The 24,650-nt window shown below is 41.8% G+C and overlaps 1 protein-coding gene across 10 annotated transcripts in view; it reads left to right on the top strand.

The window, feature by feature from the left end:
- CNTNAP2 (contactin associated protein 2) overlaps positions 1 to 24,650 on the top strand; it is a 2,604,396-nt gene that overhangs the window by 2,515,266 nt on the left and 64,480 nt on the right. Inside the window, exon 23 of one of the 10 annotated variants that reach the window (XM_068236345.1) lies at positions 6,899 to 7,100. The exons of the other annotated variants lie outside the window; for them this stretch is intronic. Within the exon in view, the coding sequence (XP_068092446.1) occupies positions 6,899 to 6,912 (14 nt within the window). The 3' untranslated portion in view covers positions 6,913 to 7,100. Of the gene's footprint in view, positions 1 to 6,898; positions 7,101 to 24,650 lie in introns of those variants that run through there. 10 annotated transcript variants of the gene reach the window in all.

Here is a 24,650-nt window from a genome sequence, read left to right as displayed (position 1 = left end):
CCACAGAACCACTATTAGAAGATTTGTATTTATTTCTTGCAATTAAGAACATACAGTATAGTCATCATTCTGGCCACTACTGTGAGGGCCATCCATAAAGTAATGACTGTTTGCTTTTATATGCCATAGAAGGTATTATTATTTCTGTGTAATTTAACTTGCATCTGTCAGGTTAAACTCTTTACCGCCAGCACCGCTGGCTACGTGATCGTAGAATGCCGGTAACCATTTGTTCAGCAGCATTAACATGAAGCCCCCTATCCTCAATCCCTCAAACCCTCCAAGGTGAGGAGTGTGATGCTACTATAACAAAGGGAATGAAAACCTTGTAAGAAAAATTAAATATGATAAATGCTTAAAGAAAGGAGGTGGTCATACAGAAAAATATCAGCAATAGAAGATACAGTGGGCCATGTGCGATTTGAGGGGATAAAAAACTCAAAACGTGTGAGCTTCTTTTCACTTCACATCATTTAGAATTCACAGACAAATTCAATTGTTCGCTTCACCTGAACGATGTCCAAGCGTAAAGAGTATAACCCAGGTGAATATGAGCTTCTCGTCTGAGCAATGCTCCACTGTCCCGTGCGATGACAAGTGATGTGGAGCAAGGCATTTGTGCCGTGGCGCTGTCCTTCAGCACCACAGCACTGCTGTCCCCTTGGGAGATGCACGTGCATTTGACCTCTGCCGCCAGAGCAAGCAGGCTTCCAACCACTTACTAGATGCTCCTCCCAGCATGCCAGCCTCTGTTGGCATCATCGTTCCCCATCACCTTGGAATATAGAAGCCCTATACCAGGTCCAATAAGACACCTGTCATCACAAACATAGTTTCTGAAATCAATGTGAGGAACATGGGCCCATATACAATTATTGCAAAAAATATGGTTCAAGAGAACCCACTGGCGCTTCCGAACGGCTAGCGGGTTACAGCACGAGGGGGGCGGAGTCAGTCCCATGCCCGTACAAGGACCGCCACCATTTGTACATGCGGTCTTCCTTGCGGGGTCCACTTCCCAGCCGCCATTTGTACATGCGGAGGTCGGGAAGTGGTTAAAGGGGCACTACAGCGAAAAACTGTCAAATTAAAACTATGTACAAACATATACAAATAAGATGTACATTTTTTCCAGAGTAAAATGAGCCATAAATTACTTTTCTCCTATGTTGCTGTCACTTACAGTAGGTTGTAGAAATCTGACAGGTTTTGGACTAGTCCATCTCTTTATAGGGGATTCTCAGGGATATATTTATTTTCAAAAGCACTTGCTCTGTCCAACTGCCAAAAAACTGTGTCGGGAGCAGGGAAGCCGGCCAGCATCTTTGTATGAATCCTTTTTAGGGAATATCTTTATAAAGAAAAAAGCTTTGCTGAGAATTCCCTATGAAGAGCTGGACTAGTCCAAAACCTGTCGCTTCTGTCAGATTTCTACTGCCTACTGTAAGTGACAGCAACATAGGAGAAAAGTAATTTATGGCTCATTTTACTCTGGAAGAGGGAGAGGCAGCGATCCGGGCTGATTGACGCGCATAGAGGCAGAGCCGCGCTGCCTCTATGTGGAAGGAGCCCGCGATGTACCCCATGAGTTTGGGGTGATTGAGGGGGTTTTCAGCCGCGGTTCTGCGGCGTTCTAAGAGGGACAATAATGTTAATGAGGTTTTTAAAATAAAAACCTCATTTTCAGGAGACTTCAGAGTCTCTTTAAAGCGGTATAAAACCCTGACATAATAATCAATAAAAACATGTTTTCCTACTTTTTAAATGCCATATGGTTATCATATTTGCATTTGTGCGTAAGTATTATTATTCATTTAGAAATTATACGTTCCCAAAAGTACAGTTTTTTGCTTTGCGAGCTGACTTTGCATTTTATTCATAACTGGTTTTATTCATTATGTATTGAAGGCAGAAATGCTTTCATTGGCCTCAATTCACTAAGCTTATCTCCTGTCTTTAATAACTCTTCTAGAGTTGTTACCATGGTGATAAGGCATGTATTATTCAGGAAACATTTTACCTCAAGCAAACCTAAAGTTAAGGCCTCGTTCACATCATTAGCGCAGATGGCTGTGCGATTGGAACGCAACGCGTCCGATCGCACGCCATCTGCGCTCCTATGCACTGCGCTGCAGATCCCATTCATTACAATGAATGGGATCTGCGCTGCGATTCCCAAAAATGCGTGCAGCACGCGATAGCGCAATCGCGCTGCCACGCAGCGCATATGATGGGAACGGTAGAAGGGCTGTCTATGCCCTTCTACCGTTCTTGCGTGTCGCACACTATACGCGCTGCCAAAATGCGCACGGCAGCGCGTATAGTCTGAACGAGGCCTAACTCTTCTGACTTTAAGTTAACTCTTTAATCCTTAAAATAACTCCAGAGTTAAAGACAGGCTGTTCATTAACCCTCCTGGCAATTTGTCAAAATCCGCCAGGGTGCAGCAAATACGGGTTTTTTTTCATGTAGCGAGACGAGGTCTCGCTACATGATAGCCGCTGCTCAGCGGCATCCCCCCCAGCCCCTTCGATCGCCGGCGGCGATCGGAGATCAGGAGATCCCGTTCTAAGAACGGAATCTCCTGGAGGGCTACCCCCGTCGCCATGGCGACGGGGCGGGATGACGTCACCGACGTCATCGACGTCGTGACGTCAAAGGGGACTCCGATCCACCCCACAGCGCTGCCTGGCACTGATTGGCCAGGCAGCCCACGAGGTCTGGGGGGGGCGGCTGCGGCGACGCGTATAGCGGCGGTTTGGCGGGTAGCGGCGGCGATCGGGCACTGCACGCAGCTAGCAAAGTGCTAGCTGCATGCAGCAAAAAAAAATTATGCAAATCGGCCCAGCGGGGCCTGAGCAGTGCCTCCCGGCGGCATAGCCCGTGCTCAGCACGGGCTTACCGCCAGGGAGGTTAACTGCGTGTGAAAATAACTACAGAGGAGGTAACTTAACTACAGAGGAGGTAACTTAACTACAGAGGAGGTAACTTAACTACAGAAGAGGTAACGTAGGGTATGAAGAGATAAGATAACTCTCTTACTGTGTGGAGGTAAGTTTTCTCTTGCCCTATTATCTCCAGCATGATCTTAGTGAATTGAGGCCAATCATTGGCCTCAATTCACTAAGATCATGCTGGAGATAATAAGGCAAGAGAAAACTTACCTCCACACAGTGAGAGAGTTATCTTATCTCTTCATTCCTTAAGTTACCTCCTCTGTAGTTAATTTACTCCCTCTGTAGTTAATTTACCTCCTCTGTAGTTATTTTCACAAGCAGTTAATTAACAGCCTGTGTTTAACTCTGGAGTTAATCTAAGGATTGGAGCGTTAACTTAAAGACAGAAGAGTTAACTTTAGGTTTGCCTGAGGTAAAATGTTTCCTGAATACTACATGCCTTATCACCATGGTAACAACTCTAGAAGAGTTATTAAAGACAGGAGATAATCTTAGTGAATTGAGGCCAAAGTCTCTCTGTGTCCATTAGCTTCTCCACAGTCAGAGAATGTGTCACATTCCTCACTTGATACATTTAAGTAAACACAAGATAACATTATCTACACCTTCGGATGCATCCACATTTCTCTGCACTGAGCTTTCCAGCCCTGTGTGTAACCCTTTGAATGCTGTTTTATTTAAAAAAAATGCTGGTTGTATATAATATGCTGTAAATAATTTTTTAGAGCAAAGAAGAAATGCTGGGTTTCATTCCGCTTTAAAGCACACTACTTAGGGTCCAGTAACTTTAAAGGACGTGATCCTGGCATTCTGATTGGCCCAACAGGCTGCCTGTCACTTTTTAGATCTAGGTTCTAGAAATGCATGTAATGTGTTGTTATATATTTTTTACGAAGGCAGTGTATTGTGCTATACCGTATTTTGTTCCTTCTAGTACACCTTATCATCTTAAGTGTTAGATCTTTGCTTATATTTGTGGTGAAGGAACAGCTGTGTGGGGGTCTTTGAATAGCACAGTGTACAGAATCATATTGGTATATGATAAAAGGGAGCGCTCAGATTGTAGAGTGAATGACAAGTCATCTGTTCCCATAGAAACACACCTATGATCTGCTTAGTGTTGAGAAAACTTGGAAATGTTGTCAAGGAAGCGGTCTTCAGCTAATTCTTTATATAGAAATGTCTTGCTAAGATTTTACATGTATGAAATTGCCATGAAGGTCACCATGTTTACATTTAAATCATGCTATATAGCCATATATGGTCTCCGAAGAACATTCTAGCTGTAGTGAGATTGTAAAAAAAAAAAAATGCAACCCAGTTTTCAGTTGTCTATACAAGTAATTACTGAATTTATACGTCTATTGAAGTAAACATGTTATACAACAGACCTTATTTCACATTTATCAAAATCTCATAAGTGACAGTATACAAATGGAAGCCAAATACGATGTATGTATATTTTTTTGATAAGTCATCATTTAAACACGTAGCAATAAACCAAAACACATTGTTGTAGTTCCAAACCAAAAAAGCACAGGGACAGTGGGAGCTCAATCTTGTGTAAAAATGTGGAGACAATTGGTAACTTTTGTGATTTGTGATGAAATTTGTGATGTACAGATCTACTCACAAAGGTAGGTTGCAGAAGATGCAACCAATCATACGAGCATATGGGGAAATACTGTCCTCGCTCAGCCATTGTAGAGGCATGAAGTGGTCGCTGCTCCAAAAACAAAAAAGGTTCGATCTTACTAGAAGTGAGGTCGAGAAGTAAACTCCTCGACAGAAGGTTGCTAGTAGTACTGGGGACTGGGGAGGTACAGGAGACGACGAAGGTATAGTAAATCTCATATGACAAATGGTAAGTCTCTCTTACCTTAAGGGTGTCGCATTCAAGAATGCAGTATTTTCAGTAAAGACAAAACTTTTATTATGTAGAGATTGACAGGCACTCAGGGTTTATATCTATCTGGTTACCCCAGGCACCTAAACTTGACCTGATGAAGCAGTCCTCAGCTGTGAACCACGTTGTCTAATGTGCGCAATAAAAATTGTTGCGCACATTAGACAACTATATCTCCCCACATTGATGTAGAATTAAGGTATGTCATACACGTACCGGTATATAATTATCTGAAAACTTGGCAAGTAGAGAAAGAACCAAGAAATGGAGAACATATCACACAAACCTGATCTATTGTTAATAAAAGTCATCTGTTATTAAGGGCAAAAGTGTACAAACACTGTCTGTGTCATATAAGATCACAGTGAGGGTTGCTAAATGGTTAGTAAAATAATGCAATTGCAGAAAGTACATGGATTGCATAGTCTTACCATCTAAAACAACATTTTTAATAACCCAGTGTTTGTGGGACTCCAGCTTAGTAGAACCTCAGTAAATCAATCTGTGTCCTAATGTGGTAGTTTCGTGAAACATTTTGTGAACCTTCTTACTCATCTTTACTGTGAACTGCAAAAAAAAGACTCTAGCTTACAAGAGATACAAGAGCTAGTTACGTAAAGCAATACAAAGAACAATATGCTCTGTAGTGACGCAGAGCAACCTTGGGCTTTGTAAAAGATTGAGGTCCATAGACCATCAGGCCATAGACGCTCCCACCACCTAAGCAGTACTTCCAGGTACACTAACCCTTATGGCATCTGTGAATTTTCAGACTAACACAGCATATAGTATGTGCAGGCTCTTGTTCTTTCTTGACAAGACGGACTATATTATGACTGCCCAAGGACTGTGCACTAATACCGTGCCAAGGGAAGACGTACAAGTTTAACCCTTCTGTACAGGTGTCATTTTAAACTCTTGAGGTTGGAAAAACTTTTATTACTTGTTGGTATTAAGGTGACCAAACATGACTACCGTACGTGTTTTGGTTTCTTTTTCTTTTTTTTGACTGGAAAAATCCAAATCCTATTTTTCCGTTTTATAGAATAATTTGAAAAATCGAACGAATATACCATGCACATTTTTCAGGAAACTTTAAAAAATGATTTAAAAAAAGCGTAACATTTTCATATTTTTCTCTCTGGTTTTTCCAACAAATCCAATCAGATATTACTCAAAAAAATCAGAAAATTAATTGTTTTTTCCTAATCAAAAAATGTATTTGATTTTTCTATATAATTCAACTCTTTTATTAAGAAAACCTGGAAAATCGATCAATTTTTTTGAATTGTGTATGGTCACCTTTGCATAGACTTTTTTTTGCAAATCATATATAATGTATTTCTTTTGAATTGCTTACTTACTGGCTTTTTTGTATTGTGTCTAACTGCAAATAGCACAAAAATTGAAGCGGTTGTAAGCGAAACCCCACATGTTTGAGCTGGTTTATACGATCTCTCCTGGGACAGCTGGCAGAGGATGATGGTTTTGAACTTCCAGAGAAGGCTTTCAGAAAATAGCTATTGAATGATCAGACTTGTGTATTTTCTTTCAATGAATGTCACTCCAGTCATTAATAGTCCCATAAAAAGGAATAGCTTATTACTTTAGCAGTCTGCATTCTGGCGGTGAAAGCCATTTATTTGTTCTTGCTTTTAACATAATGTATGTGCAGGGGACTCCTATATGTGTGTGTGCTACATGGCCGGAATCTCAAGCTGTGTTGATTTCCAGTCCCTGCTCTCATACAATTTGTCCCGTGGTGTAAATGATGTAGAGAGGTTTCACTCTAATATTCTCCACAGGCAATAGGACATTCCAGTGATCTATTGTTAATGAACAGAATCATTATCCTGGTAGTGGATTATATTGTGATCTTTAATGTACAGTATAATAGCTGTGAAAATCATGAATGACATTAGCCTTTTGATCCCTTGGTTAAATAAACATGGCTAATGGAACAATGAACAGTACACACAAGCTACATCTCTAAGCAGTGTGATTTCTTTTCCTTTCACCTCACTGAAAATCAAAGGACACCTGAACTAAGAGGGATATGGACGCTGGAATAACCACAGACCCTGAACAAGCATGGAGATCAGGTGCTCTGAATGATGTTTGACTAGATTAGCAGCTTCCTTGTTTCGAGTGTGTGAATCAGCACTACTGAAGCCAGGAAGAGCAGCAGAACTGCCAAGCAACCCGCATTGTTTGAAAATAAATAACTATGACTGTTATTGAAGTTTTGAATTGTGTGATAAGGGGATTGAACTTTTGGGGGATTTTAATTGCTTTCTAGTGTCTCCATTTGTGAGAATTTCCATCACTTTCAGGCCAGACAGGAAGGGGGAAAATCTCAGCAACAACTGACAGAGATCTGGGACATAGCAACCCTAAGAGCCCTCCTCCTTGACATCCAAACCCCCCTTCCCCCGTGCATGTGGCCAGTAAAAAACACCCACACATCCCTTTTCCCCAGGCACCCTATCCCCATGTTACAGAATAGCGCAGTGGAGCAGTATATTATTTATCTGTGAAAAATTTATCTGTGAAAAAAAGGAAATTTGGATGCCTACATCCGCTAGGAAACTTGGGCGTCACATAGTAGACGACTGTACTAATTGCGGCTATAACAGTGCCCAGTGGACAACTTGGGCACGATAGGTGACAAGTTTAGTGGAAATGCTAAGGCGACAGAGGGACCAAAAGCGGCAGAGATAACAGTGTTAATGTTAGGAGCAGGTAGGAATATTCTTCTCAGTTATGTGGAACCCAACAGTAGACTATCAGCAGCTTTGCCGATATTCTATATATGGCTTGACCCTGCAACCAAATTTCCCCGGTGCCCTTCTTTGATGCACACCTCCTCTCTTCACTGACACTGACAGAGGCAACAACAAATAAAATGTTTTTTCAAATTAGATAAAAGTTAGAATTTCTGACGACTTCTCATTGTTGTCCTCAATTTTCTGTCCCTGAGGCTAAAGGTTTTCATGTTAAAAACCTGAACGCTCCATGGAAGTCTCAGGGAAATGAAGTAATGAAAAATTTGTCCAATCGATTAACAGACACCAACAAAAAAAATCAGCTTCTAATCTGTCATCTCAGGGCATTACTAGTGCTTGATGGCAAGTAGCTTATGACTGTCTTTAATATCCATTTACAAATGAGACTGGTGTGTTGCCAGTATATACAGGGAGTGCAGAATTATTAGGCAAATGAGTATTTTGACCACATCATTCTCTTTATGCATGTTAGCTTACTCCAAGCTGTATAGGCTCGAAAGCCTACTACCAATAAGGGCTGGTTCAGATGGGCGATTTTGTGGCGTTTAACGCAGCGTTTTAGACGCAGCGTTTTTTGGGATCTACTGCCATCCCATGCAAGTGAATGGGAGCGTTTAGAGCTGGCTTTTGCAGGCTTTCATGAAAGCCTGGCAGTAGATCCCAGTGTTGCGTCTAGTCTCAAAAGCAACATGCTGCTTTCAGAGGCAGTAAACGCGAGGAAACAATAGCAGAGACCAGAACTGCTAGCCTTGAATGCTTTTCAAAAGCTTTCAAAAGCTAGCTTTTAAACGCTGGCGTTTAAACGCTGGCGTTTGAACGCAATGCCAAGCAAAAGCTCAGCAGACGCCCGTGTGAACCAGCCCTTAAGCATATTAGGTGATGTGCATCTCTGTAATGAGAAGGGGTGTGGTCTAATGACATCAACACCCTATATTAGGTGTGCACAATTATTAGGCAACTTCCTTTCCTTTGGCAAAATGGGTCAAAAGAAGGACTTGACAGGCTCAGAAAAGTCAAAAATAGTAAGATATCTTGCAGAGGGATGCAGCACTCTTAATATTGCAAAGCTTCTGAAGCGTGATCATCGAACAATCAAGCGTTTCATTCAAAATAGTCAACAGGGTCGCAAGAAGCGTGTGGAAAAACCAAGGCGCAAAATAACTGCCCATGAACTGAGAAAAGTCAAGCGTGCAGCTGCCAAGATGCCCCTTGCCACCAGTTTGGCCATATTTCAGAGCTGCAACATCACTGGAGTGTCCAAAAGCACAAGGTGTGCAATACTCAGAGACATGGCCAAGGTAAGAAAGGCTGAAAGACGACCACCACTGAACAAGACACACAAGCTGAAACGTCAAGACTGGGCCAAGAAATATCTCAAGACTGATTTTTCTAAGGTTTTATGGACTGATGAAATGAGAGTGAGTCTTGATGGGCCAGATGGAAGGGCCCGTGGCTGGATTGGTAAAGGACAGAGAGCTCCAGTCCTACTCAGACGCCAGCAAGGTGGAGGTGGAGTACTGGTTTGGGCTGGTATCATCAAAGATGAGCTTGTGGGGCCTTGGGTTGAGGATGGAGTCAAGTTCAACTCCCAGTCCTACTGCCAGTTTCTGGAAGACACCTTCTTCAAGCAGTGGTACAGGAAGAAGTCTGCATCCTTCAAGAAAAACATGATTTTCATGCAGGACAATGCTCCAGCACGCGCTTCCAAGTACTCCACAGCGTGGCTGGCAAGAAAGGGTATAAAAGAAGAAAAACTAATGACATGGCCTCCTTGTTCACCTGATCTGAACCCCATTGAGAACCTGTGGTCCATCATAAAATATGAGATTTACAAGGAGGGAAAACAGTACACCTCTCTGAACAGTGTCTGGGAGGCTGTGGTTGCTGCTGCACGCAATGTTGATGGTGAACAGATCAAAACACTGACAGAATCCATGGATGGCAGGCTGTTGAGTGTCCTTGCAAAGAAAGGTGGCTATATTGGTCACTGATTTGTTTTTGTTTTGTTTTTGAATGTCAGAAATGTATATTTGTGAATGTTGAAATGTTATATTGGTTTCACTGGTAAAAATAAATAATTGAACTGGGTATATATTTGTTTTTTGTTAAGTTGCCTAATAATTATGCACAGTAATAGTAACCTGCACACACAGATATCCCCCTAAAATAGCTAAAACTAAAAACAAACTAAAAACTACTTTCAAAAATATTCAGCTTTGATATTACTGAGTTTTTTGGGTTCATTGAGAACATAGTGGTTGTTGAATAATAAAATTATTCGTCAAAAATACCACTTGCCTAATAATTCTGCACTCCCTGTAGGTCATACAAATTCAGCACTGAATGCTACTGTATATCAAATCATTAGGATAATTTATAGAAGGATCAGAAGTACAATGCCACCTGTCAATATTGTGTTTCTGACTAAATATGAATGGCACTGTGCCTGGTTTTGTCTTGTAAATCCTATTGTCAAGGACCTCTAATCTCAGTGCCCATCGGGAGCAGAGATTGGAGAGGATGAAACAGCTACCACCACAGCGATAACACTTATACTATCTGCTTCAGTGGCTCCAGGGTGAGATCTTCCTTTTCATCTTCAAGCAAGCCAATAAGCCTTGCAAATACATGGCAAGTAATGGGGATATCCCCACAGAGCAAACCTTGATATAAATGTCAGCTGAGAGAGCATGTAAAAACCCATGAATTTCCGCTTCACCAGCAGGCCTCATTCTGCAGCTTCTAATCATATATGCAGTTCAGTCACGTCCAGCGAGCAGCTGTCTCACACATCTTACCCTGGCTATGTGCATCAGCCTTAATAGCACTAAGGCTATTGTGCTAATTCAAAGGCTTTATGGATAATGAGAATGACAGTGGAACGCTCCATTCCAGTGACTGCTTAAATTACTAGCTAGGACAGATCTCATGGAAGTCTGTGGTACATGATCTCATGAAGGACAGAATACATTCCTATATGCTTTCTGGTTTTATTTATTTTTAAACAAAATGACACTATGGCATTTCTACTACAAGGAAGTAGAAATACCAGTTTCACAATGTCTTCTGAAGAGGTGCTGCATTGTTCATTATTGTAGACATAGACGTTATTGTAAAGCCTTGTATATGCACAAGCATTTCTGGCACCCTGCAGGCATCAGTACTTAATACCTTGGGACACAGTGCAGGGCCGACACTGTACAGATGTGTCACTAGCTTCCAGGCTAACGATTTATTTGTTGCTATGGAGGGGATGGAGGGACAAAGAACAGCAAGCGATGGGGCAGTTTACCGCAAGCAAGGGAATGGGGAGAGCAATGCGATCGGGCATAGGAGATTGCTAAAGATTCTTCATGGCGAACTTAATGCTGTGTTGCAGATAATTTTAATTGCCTTACAAATAAACTTATCAAATGCAAGGCATGTCCATGTTGGCTGTTCTGTCATCTGCACAACTGAAGAAACCAGACTACAGGCTAGGCTTACAAAGGTAGAAGAAAAGGAAAATGAAGCAAAAATGTAACTCTTTCCAACAGAAACTGATGAAGACCTCTAAGAAGAAGCTTTCGATCCATTTGCTTTACTTTCTCTCCAGTTAACATGGCACCTAGTTTTGTAGCTTAGGAGTTCCCCTTATTTACTCTGCTGTAGATAAACAGTGTCCCTTTTGTGCTATTCACACTGATATGTGGTATACAGGTATCTTTACCTAATATTACATTTTATCTTATTAAAAAACAAAAGAAATTTGGATCCTTCCTTACAGACAGCAGGTCCTATCGTATTCCCGAAGCCACCAGTGTTAAGCTATGATGAGATCTAAGCAGTGGCATAGTTAAGGAGCTGTGGGCCACCGATGCAAGATTTACATTGGGGCCCCCCCAAGCACTCTATATGTAACAATTGATACAGTGCACTAAAACCTGCCAATGGCAAACAGTGTCAGTAGTGCAAGAAGGGGATGGGGAACTGTGTATTAATGATTACCAATATTCAAAGCATCTATAGAAGTGATTATTACCAGCACAGGACCAATATAGAGATAATACTGCAGTTGAGGGAGGGTCCTTCGGGCCCCTCTGGCCCAAAGGCCCCAATGCAGTCGCAACCTCTGCAACCCTTATTGCTACGCCCCTGGATCTAAATCAGGCGACAATACCCTTGCCTGATCCAATAAAGATCACACTTGGCAAGATGTTAAAAAACGTTCTTGTGCGAATTTATCACCCAGCAAGTTTTTTACACACTAATCTATTCCACTTTTCACACTGTCAAACAAGAGCGTTAACTTAATTCTGCTAAGGAACAGGTCTAACATCCTTCCTGTCTTTCACCACATTGACCTAGTATCTGGGGGTCTCTTTTACTAGGAAGATCCCATAGTTTCCTGCTGGACTATCACCGCTGCACGTCGCTACCTGCACTCCTTTGACAGTACCACCAGCCTTGTCTATCCCCATCCCAGCAGAACTGCTGCTTTCAGCTGTGCACCTCTTGAAAATGCTCCTCTGGGAGGATTCTCATTGGTCCAGACCGAGGACCAATGGGGAGCCTTGGTGGGATCTTTAAAGATGCTTTGCTGGGGTTAACAGTATTACAGAGTAACGGAGTACCAGCTAGTAGTGAATGGGCAGTGGATGTACGCAATGGTTGCCAGCGCTTCAAGGCAAGTAGCAACAGGGTTGGGGGTGGCTGGCTAAGCTGCCGGAAGGAGCATTGCTGCACGGGCAGGGACCGATGGAGCAGTGGACAGCAACTATCAGAGGGGGTAGCCAGGTGTGGATCGGCAGCAGAAAACTATTTTCCAAGCAGGAAGTGAACAAAGAAAAAAAATGAAAGAAGAAAGAAGTCACAAATGACAAATAGAAGAATATGGAAGTGTTGTTTGCCTTTTAATAAAGTTTAAATGTACTTTTTACACTAAATACATTTAGGGTCAAAAGTGACCCTCTATACCTATTTGCCTAGAAGGAGACATTTCTGAGAATAATTCTCATTGGTTCACTGTAGTGAAGACAGTAGAGAGTGATGGCAGCAGTTCCAGCTGGTCCGGCGGGTCGACGAAGGGTTACGGTGCCAGGAGAGCCTGGTATGGAGTGACAGATGTTGCATAAGTGGCGAGGACCTTTCTCGCCTTAGCATAGGGTCGGGGCAGAAGTCAGTTGAGGGCGACAGTTGTGGATAAACACAGCACAAACCCTCACTCCCGATTGCCCTGGCAGACAGGAGCAACACTCAGGTGCAGGGCTACTATTCACCTGAGTAATGCTCTTAACACTCAGCTATCACATAAGTGAACCCAACAATTGGATTTGCCAGTCATTTTCGTGCAATGGCCAGAAGCACACTCAAGCTACTTATCACCTGGAATAGGATATGACCCAGCAACACTTAATAAATGGAGGATAAATGAAAGAATGTGAGTGGCATGTATATTAACTACAAGCTTTAAGCTACATACACTCTCTACATTTTCATCAGCTGAAATGATTTGTGATTATTTAGAGTGAAAACTTGGTATTGATGCAGGTATGCTCAACTTCAGTTAGGGAACTGCCGTGCCATTTCCCCAATTGACTGACACAAACAACCGCTATTGGTGGGTGTCTCTCGCTCATTCATCCTCTTTCCGATATCGATACAACCGAACTGGCTTTTTGGTGGTAGCATAGCAGCATGTCTGTACAGCACTCGTTCCTAAATCTTTCACCTAGGGAGGTAACCAATGATCATTCTGGGTGACATAATTGAGAGGCTAAATGGGCCTTTACTGTTTTTCCATTTTTGCATCTCCTCAGCCATTAGTAATTTCCCTGTATTCTTTGTGCTGACGCATGTTGGCCTTCTGATTATACTGTATTGGCATATAATATTTCTATGCATGTGCAAGTCAGTGTATAAGTGGTTTGATGTGGCTGAGCAAGCCATCTCACCACTCTTTACCACAGTTTTTTTCTGCCTACTTCCACATGATGCAGTGGAAAAAAACTTTTTCTGTGTCCTCCACAGCTTGTCCTCCTTAGTTTAGTTTCACCAAGTAGGCTTCAGTAAATTATTTCCCAATTACATTGCAAGGTTAACTATATATTCCAAGGTAGCTATTTTTGTTATGACTCAACCTCACCAAGTGAAGTGCTAGTCCGTGATCATCAGCAAGAGACCTCTTAAAGAGAATCTGTACTCTAAAATTGTTACAATAAAAAGCATACCATTCTATTCATTATGTTCTCCTGGGCCCCTCTGTGCAGTTTCTGCCACTCCCTGCTGCAATCCTGGCTTGTAATTGCCATTTTTATGCAGTGTTTACAAACAAAAGACATAGCAAGTGATACGCTGAGAGGAGCTCAGTGTGTAAGTCATACAGAGTGTGCAGGGGACCTGGAGAGGGTGTGTATAGCTTATCCTCAATCACAAGCAGCACAGCACATTCCAGCTTGACTGCCTCAGCCCAACAGAGGAGAGAAGATTAGATCATATAACAGAGATAATACAGCCACTGTGCAAGTAGGAAGGGCTGCAGTTAGACAGAGCACGTTAGAACATGTATAGGAACTTATTAGGATGAAAATCTAGTTACAGAGTCTCTTTAACATGCTTGGATTTGCATGCACACATTGCTTAACAGTTACTACTCAGTCACTGTGCAGCTTCAAAAAACCAAGCTCTATTGGGTAAAAGACATTGATATGCACCACTATGCAATTGTCTTCAAAGATAATTCCATTATAAAACATTCAGCACCATACACATCCAGCTTCCAGAAGACAGGAGCTGGGCTCCCTCCCCATTGCTTTCTTGAAACTACTGTTTTTCTGTTGCACTACACTTTGCATTGTCATACTTATATTGTACTCCCTTTATCTTATGCAGCTTGTCTTGTAATTATATTGTACAGCTCTATGAAACATGATGGTGCTATATAAATCAATAATAATTATGACTTCCTTCGTACATACAGAATAGGATAACATATATATGTATATACCGAAAAACAGCAAACAAACAAAAAAATTAATGAACTGCTGATTATGTAAATTAATAAGGATTTTTTCCACAGACCTGAATCAATTATGCAGATTTACAATTTATATTCAATATACTGATTTAATTTAACTTGATCTGTACCATGCAGCCTTTAGGTACCCAAAGCAATTATATTGCAATATAACTATGCCTTCTTTCTCACTGGGGTTTAACCAGAGGGGCTAAAAGGCCCCACTTGGATCACTTAGATTACGAAAAATAATTTAACTCTGTACACATTTTTTAGGCACAAAAATTATATGCTTTGCATTTTACTGTAGTTCTTTCAGCATTTGAACTCCAGATACCAGGTCTAAAGTGTAAAAATAGTTACTTGTGGGGTGTAATATTGCTATATTAACGATTTTACTAAATCGCATACAATATTAGAAAATTACAAAGTGTGTGTGTGTGCTTGAGTGCATGCGTGTGTGCGGGTTTTAAGATTGAATCAATCACAACACATTTCATTGCTTCCCTTTATGGTGGCCAATCTACGGAGTACGTAATGATGACGAGCTGCCACATCAACTGGGCACCAGGTGGTCCCACAAAACCTTAAAATATTGGAAATTTAAACTACAGATATTGTACTATGCACTACCCAGCACCTAACCTTAACACTTCATTGTCTGTACCTAACATCCCACCTAATGCTTAATCCTGACAACCCCTGTAGGTGCCTAACTCTAACTTTCCCTTCTATACACACACACAAACCTAATACTAACCTTAACCTCATAAACCCAAATGTCTGGTAGTTGTAGCCGATCTTTTAAGAAGAATGGGGGTCACACTTGTTATAGGAGGGTTGTGATGGCTGTGATTAGTATATAGCACTTAGTACAGGGACCAGGGGAAACATGGGGGCCCCATTCTAATTTTTGCTGGGGACCCTATGGTTTGTACTTACACCCTAGGGAGGTAACAAGCCCCAAGAAGCCGGAGTGCCATATCTTGCCTAGAAAGTGCCAGAGAGAGGTGGAGTAGTGATGATTGTAATTTGCTAATTATGGTTACGCAAAATTTCATGTGATTTTTTTTTTGCAGTTGCTTCATATGTAATTACGGTTTGGACAATCAAATTTTGTGTAATTTTGTGCCAAATTTAGAAATTAATAGCAAAGCTACAATACATGCTATCATCACCAAAACTGATATGTTTGTTAAGGGAATGGTGGCAACAAGGCGAAATTCCAAAAAGTTTTTGAGAGAATCTGTTTTAAAAATGCAAAGGAAAATGGTTTTAAACTCAGAAAAATTACATTTTAAAGTACAATTTTCTTTGCATTTTCAAAATCAATCTTCTCAAAAAAACTACAGTGTCGTTTTTTGTCTTATTCCCACTATTCCCCTTAACATACAATTAGCAATTTTGGTGTTGATAGCATGTATGGAGGCTTTGCTATTAACCGCTAATGTCGGCAAAAATTACATGAAAATTAGGCGAATTTGCATGATTACAGTTCCTGATTACGTTTACAAACAAAATTAATTATGTTTTTTCTCAAAATTTTACATTACAATTTTGCATCGTAATTGCAAATTACAATGCAAAATTACGATAATCCAAAATTTATGCTCATCACTAATGTGGAGATGTCACATGGCTATAAAGATCTAGCTAGAAAGCAAAACTTTCAGAGTTACTGACAGGTTAAATGAGTAACATTAATTATCTTATTACAATGGCACTTGTCAAGGTAGAGCTGTATTATGCAGCGAGCACTTCTTGAATATGATGTGCAGAAAGTGCAGGAAGCAGGAAGAGGGACTCGCAGAAGAATTTGAGAGACTTTAACAAATTGTGATGTGTAGATGACTGGAACAGAGCATCTCCAAAATGGCAAGTCTTGTGGGGTGTTCTCAGTATGCAGTAGACACTGCACTGGTAACAGGATGAGGGGTAGCTGTGGTTTATTGGTGCATGTTAGGAGTAAAGCTGGGTACACACAAGAATGAGAATAGACTCCATTATGATGGGCGAAATTTGGAACTAAAAAAAGTTTACAAAAGTCCCGGAGGATATGATCTTTAGCCGGAGGATATGATCTGTAGCCGATCGTTCGTTAAACAAAGTGTGTATGAGATCTCCAGATTTTTCTCAATTCTTGTGTGCACAGCACATGTGTGAAAAAGAAGGCAGTAGACTACAAAAGCTTTTTTGGGGTCTTTGCAAGAACTGATCTTGTGCACGTGTGCTGCATCTTTAGAATGATCAATGTTCCAAACATCTCTGACAAACCTATGCAACAAATTGATTCCAGAAGCAGGAGATTTGGGCACATGAGACAAGTGGACAAAAAGGGCGCCCCATTCACTCCTATTATAAATATCGTTTACCGGGCGCCGAACAGGGAAAAAAAGGCGCCGGAGATTATTAACGTTTTAACAAACGGCGCCCGGAGATTTTTAAGGATTTATAACTATGTTTGTGATGATTTAACTTTACAAAATGAGCCCGTGACGAATAACGTTTATAAAGATACTAAATCACTATTTCTAAAACATTTCTAAAACATTATTTTTCGCCCAAAAAAATTAATTACATTTTTTTATTTACATTTTTTATTTATTAATGTCTGTAAAACATTATTATCCATAGGGGGTCTTAGGTTTAGGCACCAACAGGGGGGTCTTAGGTTTAGGCACCAACAGGGGGGTCTTAGGTTTAGGCACCAACAGGGGGGTCTTAGGTTTAGGAACCAACTGGGGGGGTCTTAGGTTTAGGAACCAACTGGGGGGTCTTAGGTTTAGGCACCAACAGGGGGGTCTTAGGTTTAGGCACCAACAGGGGGGTCTTAGGTTTAGGCACCAACTGGGGGGGTCTTAGGTTTAGGCACCAACAGGGGGGTCTTAGGTTTAGGCACCAACAGGGGGGTCTTAGGTTTAGGCACCAACTGGGGGGGTCTTAGGTTTAGGCACCAACAGGGGGGTCTTAGGTTTAGGCACCAACAGGGGGGTCTTAGGTTTAGGCACCAACAGGGGGTCTAGGGGTTAGGGATAGGTACAGGGAGGGTTTTAACAAACGTAAATATAAGTTTCAGTTTACAAATACGGAAGATTAACGTTTTAAGAATTGCCGATCTCATATTTAATCAAAAAGGAGTAGGATCAAAATAAAGGAAAGGTATGCGCCAAACGGTATATTAATAAAATATCATAACTTTATTCAATTCATTAGAAAAATGTTTAAAAATGAGTATGCAATAGCCTGATGTCTAATCCAGACCGGCCGGCTGGTCTCACATCCACGCATCACACATTCACTCGGTTGCTCATTGGGGGGATCAAAGTTCATAATCCTGTCCATGCACGTATAATTTTTAAGCAGCAAAGCGGTATATGTTAAAGTGGCAAAGCTGAAAAAATGTGGTCGAGGGTTCCACTAGAGTCCACACCGTATACCGTAACACTGTGGATATGGCTGTTGGTAATGACAGCAGCTGAGCAGCACAAAAGCATGCGTTATTTGCAATGTAACTGTTTCCAGACAGTAGTGGTAGGTATATAGGTCAGGCTGCGTGTGGCTGTGCAATGATCAAAGTCCTTATGCACACCGTGACAGTGTCACACACACAAAGATAAACGACATGAATCTCCACAAGCATGAGATGATGGATTAATACTGTACCACTCTGTTGAACGAGATCGACTGTATATTCAGCTGTGTGGACCCCCAGGCACCATCATAGGGGAGTTGAAGAATCAGGAATGACGACTGTGTCCAGACCTGGAAGCATGTGTTACGCTTGCAATCACTGTGCAACTAAACAATGTCCGCCATAGTGTGGTCCCAATACTGCTGCAGTGGGCATAGGTAGTGATCCTCATATGCAGAAAAAGGCGCAGCCAGAGCGAAAGAGCGGACTGAGGGATCCACCGGTCGGCCAGACTCCATCAGCGCGAACACGCCAAACCTGACATGTTTCGCCGGTTTCCACTTCCGGCTTCCTCAGAGGGGCGTGGCTAACTCACTCATTCATTCTGAGAATTGCCGATCTCATACACATTATTTAGTGATTTATAAATTCTTAAAACACTATTTCTAAACGAAATTCTACACAATATTTCAATAAACGATAATACTGTTTATCGTTTACACCACGCGCCCTTTTTTTCCGACGCCCTTTTTTGATGTACGCATTGATTCCTCGGTTTGAAAAGAATTTATTCTGACGTGTGTACCCAGCTTAAAGGCCTGCTTGTCTGATCCAACATATAAACTTGTGTTGCACAATAAGCCAAATAAAGAGCATGCTGCATACGGGGCTGCATTGCATAGATAGTCAGTAGGCCCGGGTGACCACTGTCCACCTCCAGTAGTGTGCATACTGCCTGCAATACAACAGTATCAAGTGCCTAATCCAATGGGTTATATAAAATTTGCTTCCTAAAATGACATCCTTCAGTAACCCATACAAAAACAGAAATCAAAGTTGAGTCCAACGTCTCGAAAAATTGGAAAGGAATTTTGATGGGTTATAGAATAATATAGAACCTTTTGGGGAAAACTGTTACCTTAAAGGACTTAGGAGGTGAATTGCATAAAAAAAAGTTATTTACCTCATTGCAAAAGCAGACCTCAGGGCAGACAAACAGCGCCTTCCTTGTCACTATCAGGTGCTTCATCAGCCTAATCCATGCTTCATTGTAGGTCCCGACCCTCCCCAGGGTCGCCTTATCAGAATCGCCGCTTTAAAAATCTACCTCCTACGCAGCTCGCATAGCCGCGGCTGCGCAGGATTACAGCCCTGCCCGTGTCCACCCTCACTCCATTCGCTCTGTTATACGCCATGTGGGCGGCTCCACATGACCACCCACATGACGCTGGGGAGGGTTGGGATCTACAATGAAGCATGGATTAGGCTGATAAAGCACCTGATAGTGACAAGGAAGGTGCTTTGTTAGTGATTATGAATATGGATGAGCAAGCAAGATTTAAAAGGATTCTACCTTGCCGGTACTGACATTTTTTTGCAACACTGATTTCAAACTAAATTTCACATTTTAAATTGAAGTCAATGGTTCTGATTTCTGTGGTTAGTAGGAAAGCCTACATAATTGCTATCATCACCATCATTCATTTAGCCATTCAAGGTCTTTTTGAATTTTTTTTACTTTTTCCAATTATTCTCCCTTGCTACTTTGGTGATGATGCCACGCATAGGAACTTTGCTTCTACCCGCAGAGTACCACTTCTTTATAAACAGGCCATTATCACATAACTATCCAGCTACATAGCTATTGTGCTTTAGAAACACTACTATTGTCATGTGTAATAAAAAAAAAAATGATTAAATGCATGACTCTCAAAAGGATTATTTAAAACAAATGTGGCCATAAATTGTATCAGTTTATAATAGTTATGTGGAAAGAAACAAGTAAAAGCAGGATCATTAAATTCAAAGTTAGCACTGGATGTTTCTTTGTGATGTCCTGTTGCATAATCCAGAGTGTGTTTCACTGTGTGAGCCAGCAGAGAGATAGTCCCGGATTCATCTGATCCCTGTAGTCCATGCTTTGTTTTGCACACAGCCCTCCACCTGCATCTGTCAGTGCAGGACTAGGCTGCTGTGCTGTGAGTCAGGATGTCCGCAGATTGTACTGGCTGAGAGAAGCAGCAGCAGACACAAGGCATCCAGAGCCTCATACACACACACTAGCATCACACGCCCATCTGCTCACAACATACAGGTGTCCTCTGAGGTAAGTAATAACGTCTTCATTTTATTACTGTCTGTGAAACTGCTTACTTCTTATCCTATTGCTGCTGCTGCTGTCATTGTCAAGGACATAAATATTTAATGGCACGATAATGTTCACATTAAACCACTGATCAGGTTTTGTGTTGCTATAATTAATATCTGTATACATTTATCATGCCTTTTATGTCCTTAACCAGAAATTAGATTTATGTAATGCATGCATGTTGTAGCAGTATATGTGTGTCCATAGATTACACTATCCTCCAGAGACAATAAGGTTCAATAAGTGTCAGTGATAGGCTAGCAAGATTTAAGTGGAGGATGCTATAGCTCTGATGCTGAAGAGGCATCCTTCACGTGCAGCCTTTGTCTGTGCAGTATAGTCACATATACCAGCTTTCTATAAGGGAAGAAGTGTAGCTTCAGTGAAGGAAAATTATAACATGCATTAATCATCGCGGGCACATCAGTTCCCAAAAGTGCTGTTTATTTGTTTACTACTTTTTTTTTCATTCAACATTTCTTAATTGTATTAATTGAACGTGTTAAATGGAAACCAAGCACTGTCCTCATGTCCTATTGAATCTATACCAAGTCCTAATTGATGAGTTGCTTATCTGCAGTCACCTGAGTTTAATAACAAAAAGGTCATGGCATCTATGAATGCAGTCTGATGCTGATCTTTTCTGTAAGGGGATTGGTTGGGTGCAAGTGTCACAATTCACTTTAGCCAGCTGCAATGCCTATGAATCATCTCACATGTCATCAGCTTGTATGAATGGAATCATGCCATTTGATATATTTAACCTTTGAAACCATAATAGTTTAAACTTAATTTTTTTTAATTGTTGAACCCTGCAAATTGTGGTAGTCTCATGTATAATGCACCAAACAACGATGTTGCACTTTTGGCCATCTGATGGCATGCGGGATAGAGCCCTTCTACACTGTTCCTTCATTGGGCCCTATGCAATTACCAAACTCGCCAGCGCTAACCCCAGATGCCAGGGATTTAAATAGGTAAAGGATTCAGTTTTGACTCCTTACCTATTTAAAATGTAACAAAAAAACATACCTCCATCGTTCCGGCTCGCCGCATGTCCCACGCCGCTCCTCCGCTCATCTCTGTCTCTGTGAGTATTCTTGGAGCCCGGCAAAGCATCTTTGAGTCTCCCACCGGGGCTCCCCATTCATCCACTAGGTGGCCCAATGAGAATCATCCTGATTCTAATTGGACCAATGAGAATCAGGATGATTCTCATTGGGCCACCTAGTGGATGAATGGGGAGCCCCGGCGGGAGACTCAAAGATGCTTTGCCGGGCTCCAAGAATACTCACAGAGACAGAGATGAGCGGAGGAGCGTTGTGGGACATGCGGCGAGCCGGAACGATGGAGGTATGTTTTTTCAGAACTTCCCAGCAGCGACGAGCGGCAGGAAGCGACGGGCGGTGGGTAAGAGCCTTGCGACGATGCGCGCATCTCCCGGGGAGCAAGGCTGCAGTGGTGTGGTGCTGAAGGACAGCTCCCCAGCACTAATGCCTCGCTCCACATCGCTGGCCACACAGGAGCATCGCTCAGCGAATACCTAGTATTCGCCTGAGTTATGCTCCTTTATGCAAGGACATTGCTCAGGTGAAACTGGCAATTGAATTTGCCGGTAAATCCTGAGTGATGTGAGGAGATAAGAAGCTCGCATGTTTTCAGCTTCTTATCTCCTCGAATTGCATATGGCCCACTATGTTCGTGGTAATGGGTTACACTCAACAGAATAAATGGCTTCCCTTGCACTGAAGTATTCTTTATAATTTAGAGTTAAGTTAAAACCTTCATTCTGATTCATTAAACTCCTTCCTCACTCAGCCAACCATCTTTATAGTCTTGTGTGTAGGGGGCGGTATACTGCATCACGTTCCAAGCAGGCTCTATGATCTTTAAAAGAAACCTGAAGGGAAACTAAACTGATGAAATAAAAAATTCTATCTTTAGACCTAATCCTAAATAAGACTTTCCTGAAATCCCATATCCTTATTTTGGTTTTAAATGCTAAAAAAAACAGATTTGAAGTTTAAACTATTTCCTTTGCATAACTGCAGTCTTTAAAGCAAATCTGAACAAAAATAGTCTTATGAGATAACATATAGCAAAGAAAAGAGTCTTGAGTTGTTATCTATGCAAATGAGATTCTCTGAGCTATTCCATCAACCTGGTTGACCTCAGTCCTGTTTTCTGAAGAGCTTAAGCTGACCCTTAACTGAAAATAAAAGCAAGAGTTTCACTTACTTGGGGCTTGGACCAGCCCCCCACAGCCATCCTGTGCCCATGGCATACTAAAGCGATCCTCCGTTCCCCCCGCCGTGGCTTACATTCGGTTCTGCCGACTGATCAGTTTTGGGTCCACTGCGCCTGCGCGGCCCTTGCCACGCGTATCCTCATAAGCGCTCACGTCATTGAATGCATCCTGTGCAGGCGCAGTAAAGAGAGAACCTCAGTTAAGGATGACTTTAATCTGCCAAGAAACAGTATGAAACAGCTTGAGATAAGATTTTACTCCTGGAAAGATCAAAGGGTTGTTACTTCTGCTTTGTTTTACAGCTTAAAACCTGCCCATATGCACTCCTAGGTGATATTTTCACAACTTGTAAATAAAATGCCCTTTAAACCATGAGCTAGCAAGAAAATACTCAAAATAATTTTAATAGTACTTTTTCACCTACTTTTTGGTCATTTTTTTGCACATTTGCAAAGTGCTGAAAAAATATTTTAATTAGAAGGTGAAAAATTATTTCAGGAGAAAAAGTTATTTGCATATGGGCTTATCTCATCCACACATGAATAACATGATAACCTCTAGTTATCAAGTCTGACTTTCCCAACTGAAGAGGAACTATGAATTATAAACCTTGATTATAAACCCTGACAAGAAAAGAAATACATAAAAAAGAACACAGGCAAACTTTAACTAGGATTGGTATAGTATATGCAGGTTTATCTCATCATGCTACTTCAGAGTCACAGTCAGTTAGCATAGTTAGCAGGTCATGTTATGATTGAAAACAAGGAGCTGAGGATGGAGATAAGCAGTGTAGACAAAGTTCTGTAATCCAGATGTATGTAAACAAGGAACATTACTTTGCTATTGTATAGAAGCTACAGTAGAGTCTTAGTTAACCGGCACCAACAAGGATTGGTTGATGCCAGATAAGTATGCTTTCTGGTTGCTATAGACTAGATGTTAAAAATAGGCCTAGCTATACAGTACTATACTTCACTCTGTATACATTCCATGAGGTCTGTCTTAAGCCTCATCTACACGCATAGATGAGGCGGCGATGTGGCTTATCAACGACAGGTCGGATCTTGCTACCGCCGATTCTCTGCTCATTCCCCGCAAGGGGACAATGGCAGGGAATCGAACGAAAGATAAGCGGCGCGGAGCGGGTACGAGTGGGTATCGAATCCGGCGCACGCATGGGCGAGCGGGGACGCAGCGGGGACGCGGCGAGGACGCGGAAGAGGCGATCCGGCGGCTAATCTAGGGTGTAGATGAGGCTTAAAATGTTAAAATACTGTCATTGTAAGTATATTAACCTTGCGGGGGAGCCGTGGAACCCAGTCTTTAAGAGCAGAGCCCACACACAGCCTAAGAAGTTGGCTTTCACCACTGTGAGTACTGCCAGCAATTTGTGCTAGTTGTTTGGTTAAGACTTCTGGTTAGTTGAGTTCCGGATAACTGGATTCTACTGTACTTTTTAAAACTTTAAATGAAGAAAGATTTAAAAATACACTTAACCTATTAGTTATAGCACTGCCTGTGTCTGTTTTTTTGTAGATCCACCTTTAATATTAATCCAATTGTCCCAACATCCCAGCCCAATCAGCAGATGTCTGTATTTACACTTTGCCCAAGCCATCCGGAGCAGTGCTTTTCAGCGCTGCTAGATTTGGGCGCAGCCGGCGCCTCCATAGACTTCAATAGGAATCATTCCTATTGAAGCGCTCAGTGAGTAACGTCGGCTCCGTCAGAAGACAGAGCCGAAGTTGCTTAAAAACATAATAATTCGGCCTCCAGCAATCGCTGGAAGCCGAATTATTTCATTCCCCCACTATCCATGTCGGCCTGGAGGGGGAATAGTAATTAAATCGGCCCGGACTTGTGCAGAAGCAGGATCAGCTATATACCGCTGTATCCTGCGCCCAAGTCTACCAGTGCCGATTTCAAATGTACGCCAAGCCATCACCTTTTCTTGAACTTTAGTGCACACACAGTAG

This window comes from Hyperolius riggenbachi, chromosome 5, assembly GCF_040937935.1.
Source record: "Hyperolius riggenbachi isolate aHypRig1 chromosome 5, aHypRig1.pri, whole genome shotgun sequence".
Taxonomy (NCBI): domain Eukaryota; kingdom Metazoa; phylum Chordata; class Amphibia; order Anura; family Hyperoliidae; genus Hyperolius; species Hyperolius riggenbachi.
Note: the sequence above shows the minus strand (reverse complement) of the source record. Positions and strands in the feature narration are given on the sequence as shown.